The following is a 21,339-nucleotide window of genomic DNA, read 5'->3' as shown; positions in this document are numbered from 1 at the left end:
GTTTTGACTGGCATGAAGGAGTGACCCTGTGTATTCAGGCACAGTCTGAGAATGTAAGCTCCTTAGGGTAGGTTGCTTTGTTAATTTTTCCAATAGATCACCAACATCTGGAACATTGATTGGTAGGTACATAGTAGGTACTAGGACAGATTTCTTGGTTCAGTGAGTGAGTTGATATCATTCCAGCTGAATTTGGAGAAACTGGATAGTTATGTAAGCCTTTGCAGTTTTATTGTTGATAAATATTTCATTTTCAGTGAGCTGAATGGCTGTTTCATTTATTGTATTCTTTTTTTTTTATGGGATAGATCTAGGGAGGGACGGGGTGTGTGAGGCAAGAGTTCTTCTTGGACATCATTCTGCCTTTTCTGTGAGCAGATGTGCTCAAGATGAAAAGTTTAAAGCAGGCATGCTTACGTTTGTCTTACCGGGAGAGGAATGCCTTTTCCCTCCATTTAGTATGTGTCCATCAGATTTTACAGAGGACAATAAGGCATTTACCCAGGCCTCTGTGGCAGCTTGTATTTCTTATGTTATAGACTGTTTCTGCCAACTCTGGAAGACAGCCTCGTGGTCTGGCATCACGGGAACTGTCACTAAAAGCTGTTTCCCTATCCTGTCCTGTAGCAAAGCTGTGGTTGCAGTGACTTGTATCCAAATTAAAGCTCTACAGCTATCGGGAGTCCTACCTTGGGAAGATGTGCTTTCTTCCTTTCGGTTTTTTTTTTTTTTTTGAGTTTTTCTCTTTGCAAAGGTAAGCTTGACAATGTTATCTTGTAGGGCTGCCCTACTCAGTAGGATACTAACTCTGAGTGATTAACAGTGCCTAGTTAGTTTTTATCCTTCTTTGTCAGATCAAATCATTCTTCATTTCTCAGCCTCTCCACAAAAATACAGCTATATTTTCATAGCTTGGAGGATTATAGAGGTTTGAACTCTGGGTTTCAAGAACTTTTTTGTTCCAGTGTCATGGAAAAACTATTTTTAAAAAAACCCTCTGTATACTTAATTAAAAAGTTTTCCAGAGTTTGAGCTTAAAGTTAGTGGAGAGAGAGGGGCGGGGGAGGGAGGGAGGGAAGAAGGGAGGGGAGACTGACTCTGTGGTGAAAGAGATGCTTGTAACTTCAGTTTGCTATGTAAGGTGCCAAAAGTTATTTTTCCCCAGGGAGTGCCTCTTTCAACAGTTTGTGAAGGCAGTGTAAATTCTCACTTTGTTCAAGGAAGACGGTAATACAATTTAGTAAACCAAAGTTCTGTTTTGTTTTTGTTTTTTGTTTTTTGTTTTTTGTTTTTTTTTGTTTTTTTCTTTTTACTTGTTAGAAACCCAAATGTGATTACAGTGGCAAAGTTGTCAGCACACTGGAGTTTAACAAGTGTCTGAAGGATTAGTAAAGGAAATGTAGTTTACTCTGCAGCTTTTATGACAAAGAATTTAAAAGGTTTTGCTCTAAGCCTCACCATGTGTTTCTTCCTTTTCTCCGAAATATACCACTAGGTTGAAAAGCAAGATGAATCTCTCATTAACTCTGGGGGAGTTTATCCTTGTTAGATAGGCTGCCGAGCATTTCCATTTGAATCACCTCTCAGTGTAGCTTGTGCCCTAATCTTGTCCTACAAGTTGGTAAGGAGTTTAAGTACTTCCTACTTTGTTTGTGTCCTTGTAAGGCCACCTTAGTTTTCTTGAGACCATAAATTTTCTAATTCAGAAGTAAGTAAATTTCTGGGACCCTGCATGTTGGCTCTGCGTGGAAACAATTGCTGGTTGTCCTCTAAACAGGGAGCATTGGCCAGAGTTGTCTGTTTTCCACAGTACTTACTACTCCATTAAAAATGCCACAAAAAGGCAAAATATTGCAGAAAGTTTGAAAAGGAGGTAGAGTACAATTCACCTACATCAAGTCCACCTTCTAAGCTTCTAGTATTCCTGTGTTAAGAGGTTGTTATTGGTGTACAGTTCAAATGAGGAAAAGTTAATGCTTACCATGAGACCTTATTGTTTGATGGCTGCAGAAGAGTTTTAGTCTTAGCAAGTGGTTTCCTATTATTCGTTATCAAGTTCTGTGCCCTTTGACATGAGACAGATTGTTGATTTCTTTGGTCAAATTTTTGTTTTTGCCTTTAGGGGAAGGAAGTGGGCAGGTGAAAAGGTCATGCAAAGGTAAGCTGCGTTACCTATTACAGTGCTTACTCCAGACTAAATCCATAGCAAATCTCATGTGAGCCCTTAAAAGCATTATTTATTTTCACGTGCATGTGTGTGTACTTGCATGCATGCCATGATATGAGTGTGGAGTCAGAGGACATCCTGTAGGAGTCAGTTCTCTCCTTCCACCATGTGAGTTTGTGCGGGAAGGGGGGGCAGTAGGTGGTGAAACTCTGATTGTCAGGTTTGGTAACAAGTGTTTACCCACTGAGCCATTTTGTCTGTCTAAATGAGCCAAAAACAAAGCAAAGCAAAAAAGCACTAACTTTTAAAAAGTAAATCAAAGTAGCAATATTTGGGGGCTGAAGAGATGGATCAGCCTTGGCTGTTCTTGCAGAGGACCTGGGTTCAGTTCCCAGCACCTACATGGTGGCTCATAACTCTTTGTAACTCTTGTGGGATCCTGGGAGATCTGCCACTTCCTTCTGGTCTTCTCAGACACCAGGCATGCAAGTGGTATACATGCATGTAGGTGAAACAGCCACATACACAAAATAAAATAAAAATGAATTAAAAAATAACAAAGTAGTAATACTTTAAAAACAATTAGATTGTAACAATTATTAGACTGCATTTAATGCTTGCTTTTAGTTTCATTATTTTGTGTGAGGAACATTTCTGCTGATGGAGTATGAGGATTATATAGGTTGTGTTAATCGAAAGAGAATAGCAGGCACTTACTTAACGACCTGTTGATGGGAGAAAAGGCTTTTTACTTGCTGTCATGTTTCCCTGGACAGCTATGACCCAGGGCTGGATTTGGACAGCAGTTGTGAGATATATACCTTCCAGATATAAAGTGTTTCTGGTGAAGGTTTGTTTCTGTGGCAAGGGACTACCCTTCAAACCCACCCAAAGAGACAGGGTATGACTGACATTTAATATCACACTTCCTGGTGCTATGTTTTCATTAAACCCAGTATTTCTGTGAATGTATGTATTTTGAAACAGGTGCCTCAGCTTCCCTCATGTTACAACTACAGCCGTATATCACTGTGTCCAGCATTCTAAAGGTTTTTAAAATTACTATTATTTTCTAATTTGGTATTTGTAATTGAGGGCTGGGGGAGTAGCCTGTATTTCTTGGAGATTGAGACAAAAAATTTTGCCTTGTTTAAGGTGCCTGTGTAGCTCAGTACTTGGTTGAAAATGCTTTGCCTGGAATTTGCACTGGACATATTTGGAGAAGAAAGCCTCCCTGCATTGTGCATTTAAAAAAGTTTTTGTAAGTATGCTTAGAAAATGGCAGCATTTATTGGTTTTGGCTGTCAATGTCTGCTGCTCCTGACTGTGTTTAACCAGAAAGGGAAACTCAGAGTAGAAAAAGTTTCACTCCCAAGATTTTACAAGAGAACCCGTCTTTGTTGAGTTATATATATATATTTTAAAGGAGCTTGACATCTTCATCAAGTTCACAGTGGGCTTGCTTTGTTTGCTTTCTCTTGAATGCTTGATAAGATTTTTCTTCTATTGTTTTGTGCAGTAAGAACAGATCTTTCCCTGGCTGGGGTGGGTTTTTTGTAAATCCACAATATGGTCATTGTCTGGTGGTGAATAATTGTGGCTGCTTTTTGTACAACCAGAACTAAGGCTTTGGCTGTGAACAGATTCCTTCTTAGTGTGAAAAGGGACTAATCCATGTAAATACAGCCCCCAAATAAAGCTTTACAGAGAAAGGGGAAGGCCGCTAAGCAGGAGGGCACAGGTCAGCAATTTAACCTTTAACCTAACAAATAAGAAGCATGAAAGTTCCAGAATTGGTTTACAAAAGAAAGCTCCTGTGATCTGTCAGTTTTTCTTTTCAGGAGGGGGCTGGGGGAGAGGTCTGACTGACAGCTAGTGCCTTTTAACTGCAGCCTGAAATTAACTGCCAAATTGAAACTTGAATATTTGAGGGAGAAGTTTCCTTAAAGAAGTGAAGGTGGCAGAATAGACTATATAGGCTTCAGCCTGGGATTTTAGCCTGTAAGTGGGGTGAAAAGCTTAGAACTGGACTGCTGTTAGGATCCCTCCCAAGACTGTCAGTCTGTAGTCTGACTCTTATGTCAAACTAGACATGAACTTTGCAGTTTCAAGCCAGGAGAAAGAAACTCTTCCCCCTTTCTAGTAGTATCACTGATATCCTTTGTAGACGCTTCATGCTTCTTTAAATTAATTGTAGCTTTAACCAAAGATATAAGAGCTTTTTGTAAATGTAATGAATATGTTTTCCCCATCTTGAGATTTCACTGCTTACAGCTGTCACAGCCTGGTGCATTTTGGGACTCAGTGTAGTGTGGAGCTGTGAGGCAGAGGATGCAGGAATGCTCTCACACACTGTTGTGTAACTCTATGGGCACACATAGTTGAGGCTGAGCAGCAGAAATTGGAGTATCAGGCAGTGCATGGGGACACCAGAAGCTGTGGCAAAGGAGGGATTTCTCCATCTCCTATACAGGCTAAAATAAGGTTGTGGTGAGCTTTACTGTTTTACTTTATGCTGTTTTACCCATTTACAAACTTTGCAAAACAGTTTGTATTTATTTAATCACAACAGGTAATCTTGTTAGTGAGTGTTAGTTTTTGCTTAAAGCATAACGCATCTCAAGTTAGAGGTTCCATCTCACTGTGGAGAATTTTGTAACTGTAAAAGCTTTAATTACTAAGAATTATTCAGATTAAGAGAAACAATGATCTAATGACTTTAAAGTAGCTCTCCATAGATGAAGAATAGTAATTACACTGTTATTATCTCGTAGAACCAAAGGCCCAGGGATGAGACTGAGTTCTTCAGTTGTCCTTAATGCAATGGTTCTCAACCTTCCCAATGTTGTGACCCTTTAATATAGTTCCTCATGTTGTGGTGACCCCAACCATAAAATTACTTTTGTTGATGCTTCATTACTGTAATTTTGCTACTGTTATGAATTGTAACATAAATATCTGATATGCTAGATATGCGACTCCTGTGAAAGAAAGGGTTGTTCAACCCCAAAAGGGGTTGTGACCCAAAGGTTGAGAACCACTGGCTTAGGAAGTTGTTTTCTTTTTATCTATCCTTGCCATTCCTAGAGTGTTTTTTGTTTGTTTGCTTGTTTGTTTTTCATTTTGTTTTTTGGCTTTTTGTTTTTTAAGACAGGTTTTCTCTGTGGCTTTGGAGGCTGTCCTGGCACTTGCTCTTGTAGACCAGGCTGGTCTCAAACTCAGAGATCCACCTGCCTTTGCCTCCCAAGTGCTGGGATTAAAGGCATGTGCCACCACCGCCAGCCTAGATTGTACTTCTTTGCTTTCTGGCACAATTGCTATTTGCTCATCTTTTCCTTAGCACAGAAACTGGTTATTTCTTCAAGAAGCTCTAATTTCTTTTAGTGGAGAATGCAATTTAAGGCTCTAAATATGAATACAAAGGGCTGCTGTTGAGTGTGTCTCTTCCTTAGGCCATCTTGGTGGACAGAGGTAGGGAACAGATGATGTCCATTTAGACACCTACTTTTCCCAAGTTGATCCTGATTCTCTTACTTGGGATCTGACATTTAGGTGTTCACTCTATGAAAAGTCTCTCTAGACTGTTCAGGTGCTATTACACCTCACACTGGGGTAACTTATGTGCATACTTTACTCATTGCTTTGGAACCTTGTGTCTGGTAGCTGTTCTTTTTGGATGTCCACTTCTCCTTGGTTGAGCTTTGATTCTCCACACTGGATGAATCCTGAGTAGACTGTTTTGTCATTCTTACGTTCTGGAATATCCTGTATTGGATTGCTGCTTGAGCACAGGAACCCTCTTCATACCACTTGGATTCTTCTTCATGTTGGCACTTCTTATGTGAATACTGTCTGTACTCCACTCTGGACCACTATGGCTATCTCTTGCCATCTGTGGATATCTAGGTTGTCTGTTAGGAAGAGAAGGGAAAATTTAATTTTCTTTGATTTTTTTTTCTGTTTAACGCACAACTTCATTGCTTTTACTTTAGTTCTGGCCTTTCTTATTCTTCCTTTAACAACTGCCACTTAATTAGCTTCCTTTGGTTACGTCTGTCTTCTACATGCTTTCAGAATGTGTTTGAAACAGATGCATTTGTGCCATCCTTCTGCTTAACCTGATAATATGGTATACTTGTTAGCATGGAGCTCAGGCATTTATGACCTACCTGACCTCTTCTCTCTCCCATCCTGTTGCTGGCCTTATGCTCTGTCTGCTTGAGTCACTCTGGGCTCTTTGTCTTCCTGTTTCTGTACTTGATTTCTTTCTTTTTTGTTATCTTCCTCCTTCACTTCCATTGTCCACTAAAACTCACACCAGATGCCACCTCTCCTAGACCTCTTGTCTTTTTCTGTAGCTGCCATTTTGAAACACTTTGTTAGATGTCCTTTGTCTTGGAATCTTGCTGTTTGAATTCTTCTATATGGGCTAACTTATCCAATAGGTGGCTAGCTAAATACAGAGACATTTTGGTTGGCAAGATTGCTCAGTGGGCAAAGGTACTTGCTCCTAAGTCTATGACTCGAGTTTGATCTCTGAGACACATATAGTGGAAGAGAAGCAACTCCTGAGTGTTGTCCTTTGACCTCTACCCCTGTGCCATAGCATGTTCCCCATTCTGAATTAGTAAGTCTAATTTAAAAAGAGACATTTAAAGATATTTTTATTTTACAGAATTTATCATTCAATAGAGTTTGTTGTGTCTTATGTGATGTTAATGTCATTTGTAAGACCTTTGAAAGTCTCATTTACAGAGTTTTACGTGTTACTTATGGTTCAAGTGTTCTTTCTCTCCCTCTCTCCCTCCTTCTCTCCCTCCCTCTCCCCCCCTCTCTCTCTCTGTGTGTGTGTGTATGTGTAGGTATTTATCCTTGTTTTTCCTAGCAAAATAGAAAATAGATTTAGATTATATTAAGTATTTGTTCATGTAATACCCAGGGTTCTCTAGAGGAACAGGAATGATAGAATGAATATCTTCTAAAGGGGGTTTTTATTAGATTGGCTTACATGGTCTTTTCTGAATAGCCCAGTAATGGTTTCTTTCAGGATGAAGAGGCTGAGAACACAGCAGCTGTTCAGCCTGAGGCTCAGTGCTTCAGCAGCCCCACTCTGGCTCTGTGGGCCTGGATGATTCTTGGAGTTCCATTGGTGACAGAAGAAGTTGGGTTTTGATGTTAGTGGAGGCTGTCAGAAGAAGTCACAGAGACAGCAGTAGAGCAGATGAACTTGCAAACAAGGTATGAAGACAGGCAGGCAAAAAGTAAAAGCTTTCCCCCCCAGACCTTCTATCTGGACTGATGCTGGAAGATGACACCTACATTTAAGATGCATCTTCCCACTTCAATTAACTAATTAAGAAAATACCTCACAGATGTGCCCAGAGTGTTGTCTCTTATTTGATTCCAGATCTAGTCAAGTTGACAATCAAGATTAGCCATGACAGTTCATTACCTTGTATTTCCCATCTGCTGTGTTTATTACAATGGGCAGTGGTAATTCCCAGGATACTTCAGCTATCTATGTTAAAGGCAGTCTTAACCAAGAGACTGAAGTGGACAGACTGTGGTCGGGTGGTAGCCAGTTACTTCCATTGATTAAATCAGCAGCTTGCTTGTTTGTTGTTTGAGTTCTAAGCATTTTGAATTTTATTTTATACTTTAAGATCCCAGGTAAAATATTAAGCCTCTGATCTAATCATGTTCAGTAGCTCTCTGCAAAGGTAGTAATCATCAGTTCAGGGTGGAAGCGCTGACTGAAAGCTAGGGTAACTACTTGTCACCTTTTAAGAGCAATTGGAAGTGTTGATTCCTCAGCTGAGAACGATCAGGCTCAAGTTTGGACAGCATAACAACTCAAAAATTGATTTGTAAGATGTTTTGCTGTATTAGTTATTGCTGCAGAGTGTGTGTTTCTTCTAGGGTTTCTCTTTGTAGACATCATGAGCCAATTCCTAAAGGTGATATGATGTATATTAAACGTGTTTTCCATGAAAGCATCTAGGAAGCAGCTCATTTAGGTATATTGTAATTATTTTTGAAAGTATACAACAATTGTATACTTTCAGTAAAAGCTTGTTTTTTTTTTTTTTTTTTTTTGAGGTTGACATTTTATAGAGGTGTGCATGATCTGAAATGGGCATGGTTTGGATGTGACGTGTCACCTCAAAGACTCATATGTTGAATGAAACCTTGGTGCCCAACTGGGAGATCCAGTCACTGAGTAGTGTTTGGATCATGAAGACTCTGAAATCATCAATGGAATGATCCATTTGATGCTATGGTACTTGGATGCCATTATTGGGAAGTAATGGAAACTTGAGAGGAGGCTAACTGGGGCATTCCTCTTGTCTTCCTGTGGCTGTTGAGATGAGCAGCATTCTCACTGCCATGATGTTCTCCCCACCACAGGCCCATGGCCAAGGAGCTACCCACCAAACCCTGAACTAGAGCTTTTGAAATGAAACATGAGCAAATGAAAAACGGAAAAGAAGCACATTTCAAGTTGTAGACTGTAACGATAACATATTCTGCCAGCTGTCCGAGCACAGCCACCATGCTAGGACCCCCAAAGAACACACATAGTCTTACGTTGATTACAATGCTGCTGGCCAATGACTAGGATTTCTCATTTGCTAGCTCTGTCCTAAGTATCAATCATAACCATTAATCTATATATTTTATAAAGACTTATCTTACTGAGGACACTGGCGACATTCATCCTCTCTTGCTGTGATCGCATGGTGATGCCCTTCTTTACTACATTTCCCAGAATCCTCCTCGACTCCTAGCCCCACCTATCTTGCTTCCCTATTGGCCAACAGTGCTTTATTTATCAACCAATAAGACAAACATATAAACAGAAGGACTTCCCCCATCAGTAGGCAATAAGGGTGTGGCTGTTAGAGGGATTAAAGCCATTTACGAAGGCAGTTGTAGTACACTGGGATAGGAGGACAGATGCCTTGAGGCAATTTCAGGAGTCAGGAAGGGTCTTTCTGTTGAGTCCTTAAGAAAGTACAGTTGTAAATGCCTTTGAAAGATTTTGCCTTAAGGGGAGAACACTGCTTGGGGTGGGATTGGGGGAATCCTGCCTTTTCTGAGCTGTTTAGGAAGTTTTTTTTTCCCCAAGGATTCATTTCACTCTGCTTAGCCATTGAGGCACTCAGAGGCGGCTAAAGCCATAGACTGAGGGTGAGCACTGTGATAGCCGATGATAGACTTTGGTATTAGCTGTGTGATGGTAGGTTAGCAGCCATGTATGATGCAAGAGATGAAGGTTGTGAAAGTTCCATTTAGATTTAAAAGAAAACCTAGGAGGCCAGGCAATGGATAGCAGAGTCAGAATTCCCTGTGGGCTGTCTCTGAGACAGCAATCTGTGAAGCCAAAGATTTGGTGACATCTTCAAGAAATCAGAGAAGGCTGAGATATGGGACATCTTGGGGAAAGTTACGAATGGAGAGGGGAGCCAGCCCAAGAAACAGGCCATGTGGGCTGCAGACATAGAAACTGTGTGTGTGTGTGTGTGTGTGTGTGTGTGTGTGTGTGTGTGTGTGTGTGTGTGTGTGTAACACCCGGTAGGTACTTGTAAGATACAAGCCATTTGTATCTTAGTCTACCACTGAGTGCTCGAAATGGCACCCACCACGGAGCACAGGATTTAATGTTTCTCCAACTTTTCAAACCCTCACATTGGCCTTATTCCCCTTCCATGCCTCCTTTCTTCCCTTTTAGAAGGTTACTTTTCTTTCTGTAGCAGTTGCATTTGGGACATATAACTATTGATTTTTTTTTAGTGATCATAGCTAAGAATTTACATTGATCCTCACAGGAGACTCTGGCCTTGAACTGTTAAAAAGTAGTTAACTTAAAATTTGGGAAAACTTTGAAACAAACTAATGGCAATTTGTATTATAAATTGACTAGGACCTTTGAGGGCTAGGGAAGATTGTTACAGCTTAAATGTGGAGCACCCTCCCCAAAGTTCATGTGTTGAAGGTGTGCTTCCCAGATGATGGATCCAAAGATAAGGACTCTGGTATAAATCTGGTGATGGATTATTCATTTGATTTTATTTTTGACAAGTATTGGAAGAGGATAGGAGGTGGTGGAATTACTTTGTGTGTGTGTGGTGGGGGGTGCAGTTTGAGGCAGGGTTTCACTGTGTGGCTCTGGCTGCCCTGGAACTCAGTCTGTAGATCAGGCTGACCTCCGATTTACAGAGATCCTCCTGCCTCTTCCTTCTGAGTGCTGAAATTAAAGGGGTGCACCACCATCATGGTGGGATGGTATTAGAGGAAGTAGATCACTGGGAGTGTGTCTGGGGAAGATTTGTGCTGTTTCCCTCTTTCTTAACCTGCCTTCTTTGCTTCTTGGCTACCACAAAGTGAGCAGCTCCTCTTCCACAGAGCTCCTGATACCATGACATTCTGCTCTGTTCTGACACATAGCAACAAAGTCAGCCAGTGCTGACATTACACAAAATCATCCCAGTAACTCTCCTGTTTTTATACTGTAAGCTTGTCACAGCAGTGAAAGACTGATTAGCCCAAGCATTAAACATTTATACTATCAAAATGGAATTTCCTAAGACTTCATAGAAATATTTGATTCTTAAAATCTGATTATTGGGTAGAATGAGTTACATAAAGTTCATAAATTGAGTGTTTTCTATTTAAGGTTGTTTGGCTTTGTTTGGTTTTATTTCTGTTTTCCTGCAGAAGTATTATTTACAATGAAATATTTTCTCCTTCCTTTCTGCTCTTTTGTTCAATAGTCATGGAATCAAATCTACCATGTGATAGTTGCTGATTATTTTCAGTAAAACAAAATGAGTAATTGTCTTAGGGATTTTTGTTTGTTTTTTTTCAAGATAGGGTTTCTCTGTGTGTCCCTGGCTGTCCTGGAACTCACTTTGTAGACCAGGTTGGTCTTGAACTCACAGACTTGATTTGATTGCCTCTGCCTCCCAAGTGCTGGGATTAAAGGTGTGCCATCACTGCCCGGAGGGACTTTTTTTTTTTTTTTTTTTTTTTTTTTTTTTTTTTAAGCCAGTTGTTTAACTGTGCTCAGTGAACACTTTGGGTTTTATCAAAGTTACTATTCTACAGCTTCGAAGAGACACTATGACCAAAGCACCTCTTATCAAAGACAATATTTAATTGGGGCCTTAGTCCATTATGATGAAGGGAATCAGGGCAGTGTGTAGGTAGATAATGGTCCTGGAGAAGTACCTGAGAGTTCTATATCCAGATCTGCAGGCAGCAGGAAGAGACAGATTGTATCTGATTTGGGCTTTTGACAAACTTCCTTCAACAAGGCCACACCTCCTAATCCTTCTCAAAGAGTGTCACTCCCTGATGATTAAACATTCAAATGTATGAGCCAATGAGGGTCATTCTTATTCAAACTGCTACAGTTTGTATTATCCTTCTTATTTTTTAAAGATAGATTTGTTTGTTGGTTTATTTTTCAAGACAGGCTTTCTCTTGGTAAAAGCCTTGGCTGTTTTGAAACTCACTTTGTAGACCATACTGGCCTTGAACTCAAGAGATCCATTTGCTTCTGCTTCCTGATTGTTGGGGTTAAAGGCATGCATAACCAGCTTCAATCTGCTATTCAAATGCATGCTTTTAGGGTGTACCAAAGGATTAATTCTGAGTGTCATTCCATACATTGCCATGGTCTTTTAGATGACATAATTGTGTAGGATTTGTCAATATTTGCTTAAAGGCTATTCCATAAAGATACTGAGAATGTGATGTCATATTCATCTGTGTGGGTCCATGGAAGCCTCTTCTTCCTCCAAATACCTCTTCATGAATTCAGACAAAAATTTGAAGGACCAGACCGAGGTTACTTGATTTTTTTTTTAAGTTGATGTAACTAGTATCACAATCTGAATGCTTAATAAAGAAAAGAAGTTTATTTAGTTCAAAGTTTTCATGGTTGAAAGTCATGATATCACATGAAGGCTTATGATGGAACATCTTCCCATGGGCAATTTGAGTATTTGTTGTTGTTTCTGGAGAGCATAGCCAATTTATTGATCTGTCCTATTATTGAATTTAATAATAGAGTTGTAGTTTTGTTTGATTGTGTGTATTTGTTATGGTCCCTCCCCTCCCAAACAAGGTCTTTCTATGGAATTTAAGCTGGCGAAGAACTTAGCATCCTGAGTGCTGGGATTACGTGTGTTGCTAGTCTTTCTCTGCCCCTCTAGCCAGCTCCCAAATAAATGACATGGAGACTTCTTACTCATTATGAAAACTCAGCTGATACCTTAGGCTTGTTTCTAAAATAGCTCTTATAACTGAAATTAACTGATTATTATTATTATTTTTATTTATCTACGGGTTGCCACGTGACTCATGGATTTATCTTATTTTCTTGCATATCTGCTCCCTCTGTATCTGCTGGTGACTACAACCTTCTTCTTCTTCCCAGCATTCTCTCTGTCCTGAAAATCCTGCCTGGCTATTGGCCATTTAGTTTTTTATTAAACCAATGTGAGTGACATTTCTTCACACTGTACCAAAATATTATTCCACCACATTTTTTCCTTTTTTTCTGAATAAAAAGGAAAGGTTTCAACTCTAACATAGTAAAATTATATACAATACAAACAATTATCAGGTAAGAATTACATTCATAATGTCCAGTCGATTTGCATTTGGAAAATTCGGAGAAAATACTCCATTATCCATCCTATCTTGATGAGTCCAAAGTTTTTTACTTAATTCATTTTCTATCCTAACTTGTATTACCAACCCAAAACTTTTTTTTTTTAAGATGGCAAACATTTTCTTAGATAAATAATTTAAGGTTTTCTGCCTCTCAGCCTTATAAATTTTATATCTCTTATGTAAGTTTCTTTTCTGGATTTGGTAACAAAGAAAACTGTAAAAGTATAACTATGTAATTTTCAGTTTCCATCAGAGACCCAAGAAGGATAAAATATTACTTGAGTAAACAGGAAGTGCAGAGCAAACAACTTCCAAAACTATAGAAATGACAGAAACAGCTGACTCTCTGGACAGTCATCCAAGGTTCCTCTGTAATGTTGGGGCATCCATCTTTAGCCTACAGGCCTTGAACATCTGACAGACTTTTCTGTGAAGCAGAAATTTTGAAGGACTGTCCTCCCTTATGTTGGCAAAGTTCGTCTTTTTCCTTTTTATCCTGTTTGTCTAGTTTGTACAGCAAAATATTAGCCCAAATGGCTAATTTTGCAACATTGAAAGCAATCTCTATATAGAGTTTCTTTGATGCCCGTCATCTTTTCTCAAGTAAATTGGTGCTGACAGGAGCAGATATGTCTCATTGTCATGAGAAGCCCTATGTTAACAAAACATTTTAAATGCAATATTCTGTATATCTTTGAAGTGTTTATAGATCACCTATCTAAAATATATCTTTGTATGACCTTGAAAACATTCCTAACATGACTATACTAAGTTTGATTGCTATAGATGACTATCAACATATATTTCTTTGTTATCCTAAATATCTTGCAAGGAGTAAAGCTTTAAAAATGAGTTGCATAGGTACAATATCTTATTTTTTTTTTAACTTTCACAACTGTGATTTATTGGTTGAGGAGCAGAGTACATACATTGTGTTCTCGTACCCCAAGAGTCACGTGTTGTTTCTTTGAACTTATTTCAGTGATGTTCCAGCCTCACACGTGTCAAGTTTTCCCTAAGACCTGACATAAAATCCACATGCTCACAATCCTCAATTCCACGGATTCACAATTTTATACCACATACAGCACATACTCAAAATGCTCACCTTTCACAGCATTATTATCACAATTCTTAGGAAAATGGACAGCCATGACCATCAGAGACAGTTCTGACAGGGCAAGGACCGAGGAGTGTTTTTTTTTTTTTTTTTTTAATACTGCAGATACAAATGCACGACCAAGACCCCAAACACTTAGTACGCTTTATGCTGTAGGGTATAAAACTAGCCCCCTCTACGGAATGTTATGGTGACCCCTGAGACAGTCACAGCCTCTCCTGATTGAGCATTCTATTTTCTGGTTGTACCAACAACCAGCAAATGATTTAACCTCTTAAAAAAATCATTTATACTTAAAAAATGGGGTGAGGTGAGATTTCCTCCCACTTTTTAAAAATGTTTCTAGAGCTACAAAAAAAACTCGCATTTACAAAATAGTTGATAAAAATATTCCTCTGGATTGTACATGAAGGGAGGTAGGAACCACTGACAGACATGATGAATGGTTAGTCGGACTTGGCTTCTTTCTCTTCTACCTCAGAGGCTGAACTCTGGTTCTCTGTCTCTCTGTTCTCTGCAGGCAGATCTGCAGTCTGCTGGTCAGCCGCTTCAGCCTGTTTGCCCTTTGCTCCTCTCTTCCCTTTTGTTTGCACTTTTTTTGTCTGATGATTTATCCTTTCCTTTGGCCTTTTTCGGCTTCGCATCCACCTTGGCAAGGGCGGGCTTGGCCGACAGCCTTGCTGAGCAGTGCTTGGGCTCCGCCTTGGCCACTCCATCCGTGCTGACCTTCCTCTTGGGCAAGGTGGCTGTGCTGGGAGGGAGGCATGTGCGATGCGGAGCCCCGTCATGGAGCTGTGCTGCCGGCCGCTACCGCACGGAATGCCTAGGTGCAATATCTTAAAAAAGAATAGAAACATACTAACACTAACCTTAAATTTGTATCAATATATCAAAATCCATTTTACCAATGTAAAATATTTGAGACTAGTGATTGAAAAGTAGACTCAACAATCTATCCTTTTACCTCATTATTTTTATTCTGTATCCCCCTTTTTCCTTCAGAGATCCTTGAGTCTAACTCATTTATTTAGTTGTTTTTTTCTGACTATGACAAATAACTTGTAACCAACCCTCTTAAACAATGACAAACATCTATAACCCATTGAATGACCAAAAGACATCCGCCCCACCTCTTGGGAATGTGGGTGTTGTGTTTTCTCAGGGTGCTGGCATCTTTAGGAGATCCTGGGAAAATTGGGATAATGGTCAAGTCCTGGGAGAGTTAGTTAGCTGTATTATTTGTTGTCCAGTCTCTGTGCAATGGGAAAGTGCAAGGACTCTCTGAAGTTTTGCTGGAGTAGGCTGTGAGGTGGGATCATCTCAACCAGCAGCCTTGCAGCTGTTCTGGATACAGAACTCTGACAAACTACAGCAGAGGCACTCTGAGATGATGGATCACTTGGGCCACCCATTTTCATTGGTGTCTGGTCCCTGTGCTATGAAAATGCATAAATGCTTAAAGGTAACACACATATCTTCATTAACACAAGCATGGAATGTGTTGTATACACAAATCAGTTAAAGATGATTTTTTTGTTTTATGTTTGAGCAGGTAAAAAGCATCTGTCAACATTATAAGTTAGTTTGGCCTGTATAGTCAAAGTGTAATATAAATCTCTACCCATGTCATATGAAATGATGGCATGAGGATTCTGTAACCAACAAGGTTTATTATAGCTCTTCTTGTCTCGTTTCATCTCATCGCTGTTCTCAGGTCAAGAGATAAGCTTACTCATCTCCTGGGTTGTAGTCTTTCTTGGCTTCCACCCCCATGTCTGTAGCCAAGATACTCAGGAGGTCTCCCCTGGTCACATCTGATCTCTATTCATCTGGAAGCAGTTCGAAGGCTTTCATTTCCGGTGGGAATAAAAGCATAACCTCTTCCCCAATGCAACACATTGTCCAATTTCCATTTTGAAGGTAAGACATTTTTAAAATATATAGGTTGGTTTAATTTAACAGTTTTCACAGTCCAGTATTTCTTCAGTAGCTATTGTTTTTTGTATATTGACATTTAAAAAAATTCAAAGTTAACAAGAAACCATAGATACAGACTCCTTGTGTATTTTCCATCTTTATGTGGCTTATTTTCTTTATTATTTTACTCTCTTTTAAATGACTTTATTTTTAATCTATTTTTTGTATGACTGTCTATACCCAGTCTTTTTTCTTAAGCCTGTGCATTTTTAAATGCACTGTAACCTTTTTAGAGGTTTTCTTTTCCCTTCTGAACCTGCTTTACTGTGTACCTGTAATGTTTTCTGTCTGCATGATCAAAACCTTAAACCTGCCATGTGGCTTAGCTCATGTTGTGTTGGTGGCTCAAACACTCAGGCAGCTTTGGTGAGATGTGTCTCTGTACTGCTGCTGGCATGAGAGACACATGACAAGGAAGCCTCATTTGGCCCCATTTTTGTGTGTTTAGAACCCTTATTAAAGCTCTTTCATGTTTTATGTGGATATACGTATCTAGACATTGATCACCATTTGTAGCTAGTTTTTCCTCTGTCCCACTAGCCAGCTCCCTAATAAATGATGCAGAGACTTCTTAGTAATTATGAACACTCAGCCAATAACTTAGGATTGTTTCTACCTAGTTCTTATAATTGAAATCAACCCATTTTTATTCATCTGTGTGTTACCACATGACTCGTGGCTTTACCTCTTTTCTTGTATGTCTGTTCCCTGTGCTTCCCAGCATTTTCTCTGCCCTGAAAATTCTGCCTACTTATTGGCCAGTTAGCTTTTTATTAAACCAATCCAAGTGGTATTTCTTTTTTTTTAAGATTTTATTTATTTATTATGTACACAACATTCTGCTTCCATGTATATGTGCACACCAGAAGAAGGCACTAGTACTCATAACGTATGGTTGTGAGCCACCATGTGGCTGCTGGGAATTGAACACAGGACCTATAGAAGAGCAGTCAATGCTCTTAACCTCTGAGCCATGTCTCCAGCCCTCCAAGTGGTATTTCTTCACAGTGCACAAAAAATATTATTCCACAATGCAAGTATGTGCTATCATGCCTGGTTTGGGGTTTGTTTTTATGTCCGTGTGTGGATGAGTGTGCCCGTGTGTGTGTGCCCGTGTGTGTGTGTGCCCGTGTGTGTGTGCCCGTGTGTGTGTGTGTGCGCGTGCGCGCGCGCGCGCGCGCGCGCGCGCATGTGATAAGGTCTTTCAGGAACCTGGAACAAGCCCCAGGGATCCTCCTGCTGCCTCTGCAGTACTGAGTTTATAGGAGTGCACCACTATGCCTCACTTTATGAGGCTGGTTGCCTGAGATTTAATTTGAGTCCTCATGCTTACATGGTAAGAGTCCCCTGGCTTGAGTTTTGAAAGATTTATTCTGGATACAAGTCTCTTATTAGGTAAATGGTTTGCAAGTACTTTCTTCTGTTTTATTTATTTATTTATTTTTTATTTATTAGTTCAAGTTAGGGAACAAGCTTGTTTCACATGTAAGTCCCTTCTCCCTCTCCCTCCCCTCACCCCCATCCCCCTCCACCCCCACCTACCCCCACCCCATCCACCCACCACTCCCCAGGCAGGGTAGGGCCCTCAATGGGGGCTCTGCAGTGTCCTCCAAATCTTCCTGTACTGGGCCTGGGCCCTTCCCCATGTGTTCAGGGCCAGAGTGTATCCCTTCATGTGGGATGGGCTTTCAAAGTCCCTTCTTGCACCAGAGAAAAGTACTAATCCACTACCAGAGGCTCCCTGGAGTGCAGAGGCCTCCTTATTGACATCCATGTTCAGGGGTCTGGATCAGTCTTGTACTGGATTCCCAGATAGCATCTGGGGTCGATCTGCTCTCCCTTGCTCAGGCCAACTGTTCCTGTGGGTTTCTCCAACCTGGTACAGACCCTTCGATCTTCATTCCTCCCTCTTTTCAACTAAATTCCAGATTTCAGCTCAGTGTATATCTGTGGATGTCTGTCTCTGCTTCCATCAGCCACTGGATAAGGGCTCTAGGATGGCATAAAGAGTAGTCATCAATCTCATTTTAGGGGAAGGACTTTTAGGTTATCCTCTCTTCCATTGCCTGGATTGTCAGATTGTTTCTTCCTTGTAGGTCTCTGGAGGTCTCCCTAGTTCCAGATCTCTTCTCGGACCTATAGTGGCTCACTCTGATGTGGTATCTCTCATCCTGCTCTCTCTCCTCTATTCTTCCCCCTACTCAATATTTCTGCTCCTCCATTTCCTCTCCTCTACTCCTCTTCTCTTGCTCTTATTGTGGCAGCACCCTCTCCCCTACCATCGTGCTCCCATTTAGCTCTGGAATTCATGCTACTTCCCATTCCTGGGGACCATTTATCCCTTAGAGTCCTTCATGTTTCCTAGTTTCTTTGGTGAAGAGGATTATAGGCTGGTAAGCCTTTGCTCTATGTCTAAAATTCATATATGAGTGAGTATATACCATGTTTGTCTTTTTGTAACTGGGTTACCTCACTCAGGATGGTTTCTTCTAGTTCCATCCATTTGCCTGCGAATTTCAAGATTCCATTGCTTTTTTCTGCTGAGTAGTACCCCATTGTATAAATGTACCACAGTTTCTCAATCCATTCTTCAGTTGAGGGGCATCTAGGTTGCTTCCAGGTTCTGGCTATTACAAACAATGCTGCTATGAACATGGTTGAACATATGTCCTTGTTGTATGAACATGTACTATTTGGGCATATACCCAAGAGAGGAATGGCTGGATCTTGAGGTAGACTGATTCCCATTTTTCTGAGCAACCGCCATTCTGATTTCCAGAATGGTCTTACAAGTTCGCACTCCCACCAGCAATGGAGGAGTGTTCCTTTTTCTCCACATCCTCTCCAGCATAGATTGTCATTGGTATTTTTGATTTTAGCCATTCTGACAGGTGTGAGGTGGTATCTCAGAGTTGTTTTAAGTCGAATTTCTCTGATGGCCAAGGATTTTGAGTACTTTCTTAAGTGTCTTTCAGCCATTTCAGACTCCTCTGTTGAGAATTCTCTATTTAGTTCTGCACCCCACTTTTTAATTTCATTGTTTGGTGTTTTGGTGGCTAGCTTCTTGAGCTCCTTATATATTTTGGAAATCAGTCCCTTTCTTCTGTTTTGTAGGTTAACTTTTTCATTTCATTTCTTTTCTTTCTTTGTTTTTTGGTTTTAAATTTTTTATTTTTTTATTTTTTGAGATATGCTTTCTTTGTGTAGCCTTGACTGTCCTGGAACTGACTCTGTACACCAGGCTTGCCTAGAACTCAGAGATCTGCCTGCCTCTGCCTCCTGAGTTCTGGGACTAAAGGCTTGCACCACCACCACCACCACCACCCGCCTAGTTAACATTTTCTTAATAGTGTCATCTAAGACACAAACTGTTTTTAATTCTAGCGAAGTGTATTTTATTTAAGATTTCTTTTGCAATTTATGTGTTGTATCTGAGAAACCAATATTCTTCCTAAAGTTTGAAAGACTTATTCCTGTGTTTTTTCCAAAGACTAATAAAGTTGCTTTGCTTATATTTGGGTTGTGATTCCTTTTGAGTTGATTTTCATGTATACTGTGAGGGAAGCTAATATGCTTGGTATGTTGTCATGTGCTGTTCTCATAGGACTGTGAGGCTGAGGAGGGAGATTCTCCACAAGTTGGCGACAGCCTGGGCTATATAATGAGTTCCATGCTAGTCTAGGCTACAGTGTGAGACTTCCTGCCTCCTGTTCCTCCCCTCTACCCTTAAGGAGGAGTCTAATGCCATTCTTTTGCATGTGGATATAGATGTACAGATTAAGATATACGGGACTTGGTTACATATAGGTTAATTTTGTTGGGGGAGAAGTTACTTACATAAGAAACCGGTGACCCGAAAGTTCCAGCTCCAAGGATCCACACCCATGTTGCTCTCAATGACCCTACTGGAACCAAGAGAGAGTGAGCCTGTCCTGGACTCCAGATCAAATACCACAAGCTCACATACCCACCTGTGACCACGCCCAAGCAGGTGTGGTCAGTGCCACAGGTGAGGCTGGGTGGATCTCTCACTACACGTGGATATACAATTTTCATAGTACCATCTTTTGTAAGGACTGTTCTTTCACTATTGAATTATTTTGGCTCTTTTGTGAAAAACAAAAACCAAAACAATTGACAATTACAATGAGCAATCATCAATTTTTCTGGGTTCAATCATGTTCATGTCTTTACTAGTATTACATTGTCTTGATTACTCTCTTTACAGGAAATTAGGAAATTGATTTATGTGAGTTATTGTTACGCTTTTTTCAAGATTGTTATGCTATTTTTTATGTAAGTTTGATATCAGTTTGTCAGTTTCTATAAAAGGTCAGCTGGAATTCAATAGGGTTAAGTGAATATGTGGTTCTGTTTTTAGAAAGCATTGCTTTGTAGTCATGTTCATTCTTTGAGGGTGTCTTTTAGTTGGTTTAGGTAGTCTTTTTTTCCTATTGTGTTTTGTTCTTAGAGTAGAAGCTTTACAATGGTATTTATTAAGTTTATTCTATCCCTTTTGATGTTATTTTGGTTGATATTTATATTTAAATTAAGTTTAGATGTTTCCTTTTTGTCATATTTGCTGGTGTTTGTATAGAAATGTGCTTGATTCTTGCTGAACTAGTTTACTGGCCTATGTGGGGAAAGCTTTTTATAGATACTTTTCATCAGTTTGTTGAGGTTCCTTTCTCTTCCTAGTTTATTCATTGATTTGTAGCATGAAGCAATGTGGTCTTTGTGAAATGTGTCTTCTGTGTCTACTGAGAGAATCCTGTGATTTTGTGCATCATTTTGATGTGGTTTATTAATCTATTTCTGAATTTTAACCCAACCTTGCATTCTTAGGATGAAGGTTACTTGTCATAGTATATTATTATTCTTATGAATTGTTAGATTTTGTTTGCTGGTATATTGTAGAGGGTTAATTGCAGTCCTATACCTCACTGTTAGTGTCAGTGTCACTGATTTTTTTTTGTTTTTGTTTTTGTATTCTGAATTTTGAAAGAGTTTAAGATGACTTCTTCAAATGTGTGGTGAAGTTCTTACTGTTTTGCTCTGTACTGTGGGAAGTCTTCAAGTTAGTAATTGGATTTCTTTGTTTTACATCAGTTCAGATTTCTATTTCTTCTTGAGTCAATTTTGGTAGTTTTTTTCATTTCACTTAACTAATTTGTTGGAATAATTTATTAATATATAATCTTTAACTATATATATTTGGTTTTCAAGGTTTCTTTGCCATTCTGTCGCTATTTGCACATTGGCTTGTTTTTTAAAAGGGTTGCTCAGGAATTTGTTCATTTCCTTGTCCCTAATGAGGACATGGGCACAATTTGAATTGTTTCTTAGGAGTCTCATGCTGAATGAATAGGACACACACCTTTCCTCTGAACTT

The 21,339-nt window shown here is 39.7% G+C and overlaps 1 protein-coding gene across 1 annotated transcript in view; it reads left to right on the top strand.

The window, feature by feature from the left end:
- Positions 1 to 21,339, top strand: part of Dennd1a (DENN domain containing 1A) — a 1,920,886-nt gene that overhangs the window by 91,162 nt on the left and 1,808,385 nt on the right. Inside the window, 1 exon segment of the mRNA XM_035446997.1 lies at positions 2,123 to 2,158. Within this exon segment, the coding sequence (XP_035302888.1) occupies positions 2,123 to 2,158 (36 nt within the window).

Source organism: Cricetulus griseus, chromosome 6, assembly GCF_003668045.3.
Source record: "Cricetulus griseus strain 17A/GY chromosome 6, alternate assembly CriGri-PICRH-1.0, whole genome shotgun sequence".
Classification (NCBI taxonomy): Eukaryota; Metazoa; Chordata; class Mammalia; order Rodentia; family Cricetidae; genus Cricetulus; species Cricetulus griseus.
The sequence above is the reverse complement of the archived record's forward strand: the minus strand, read 5'-3'. Positions and strand labels throughout refer to the sequence as shown.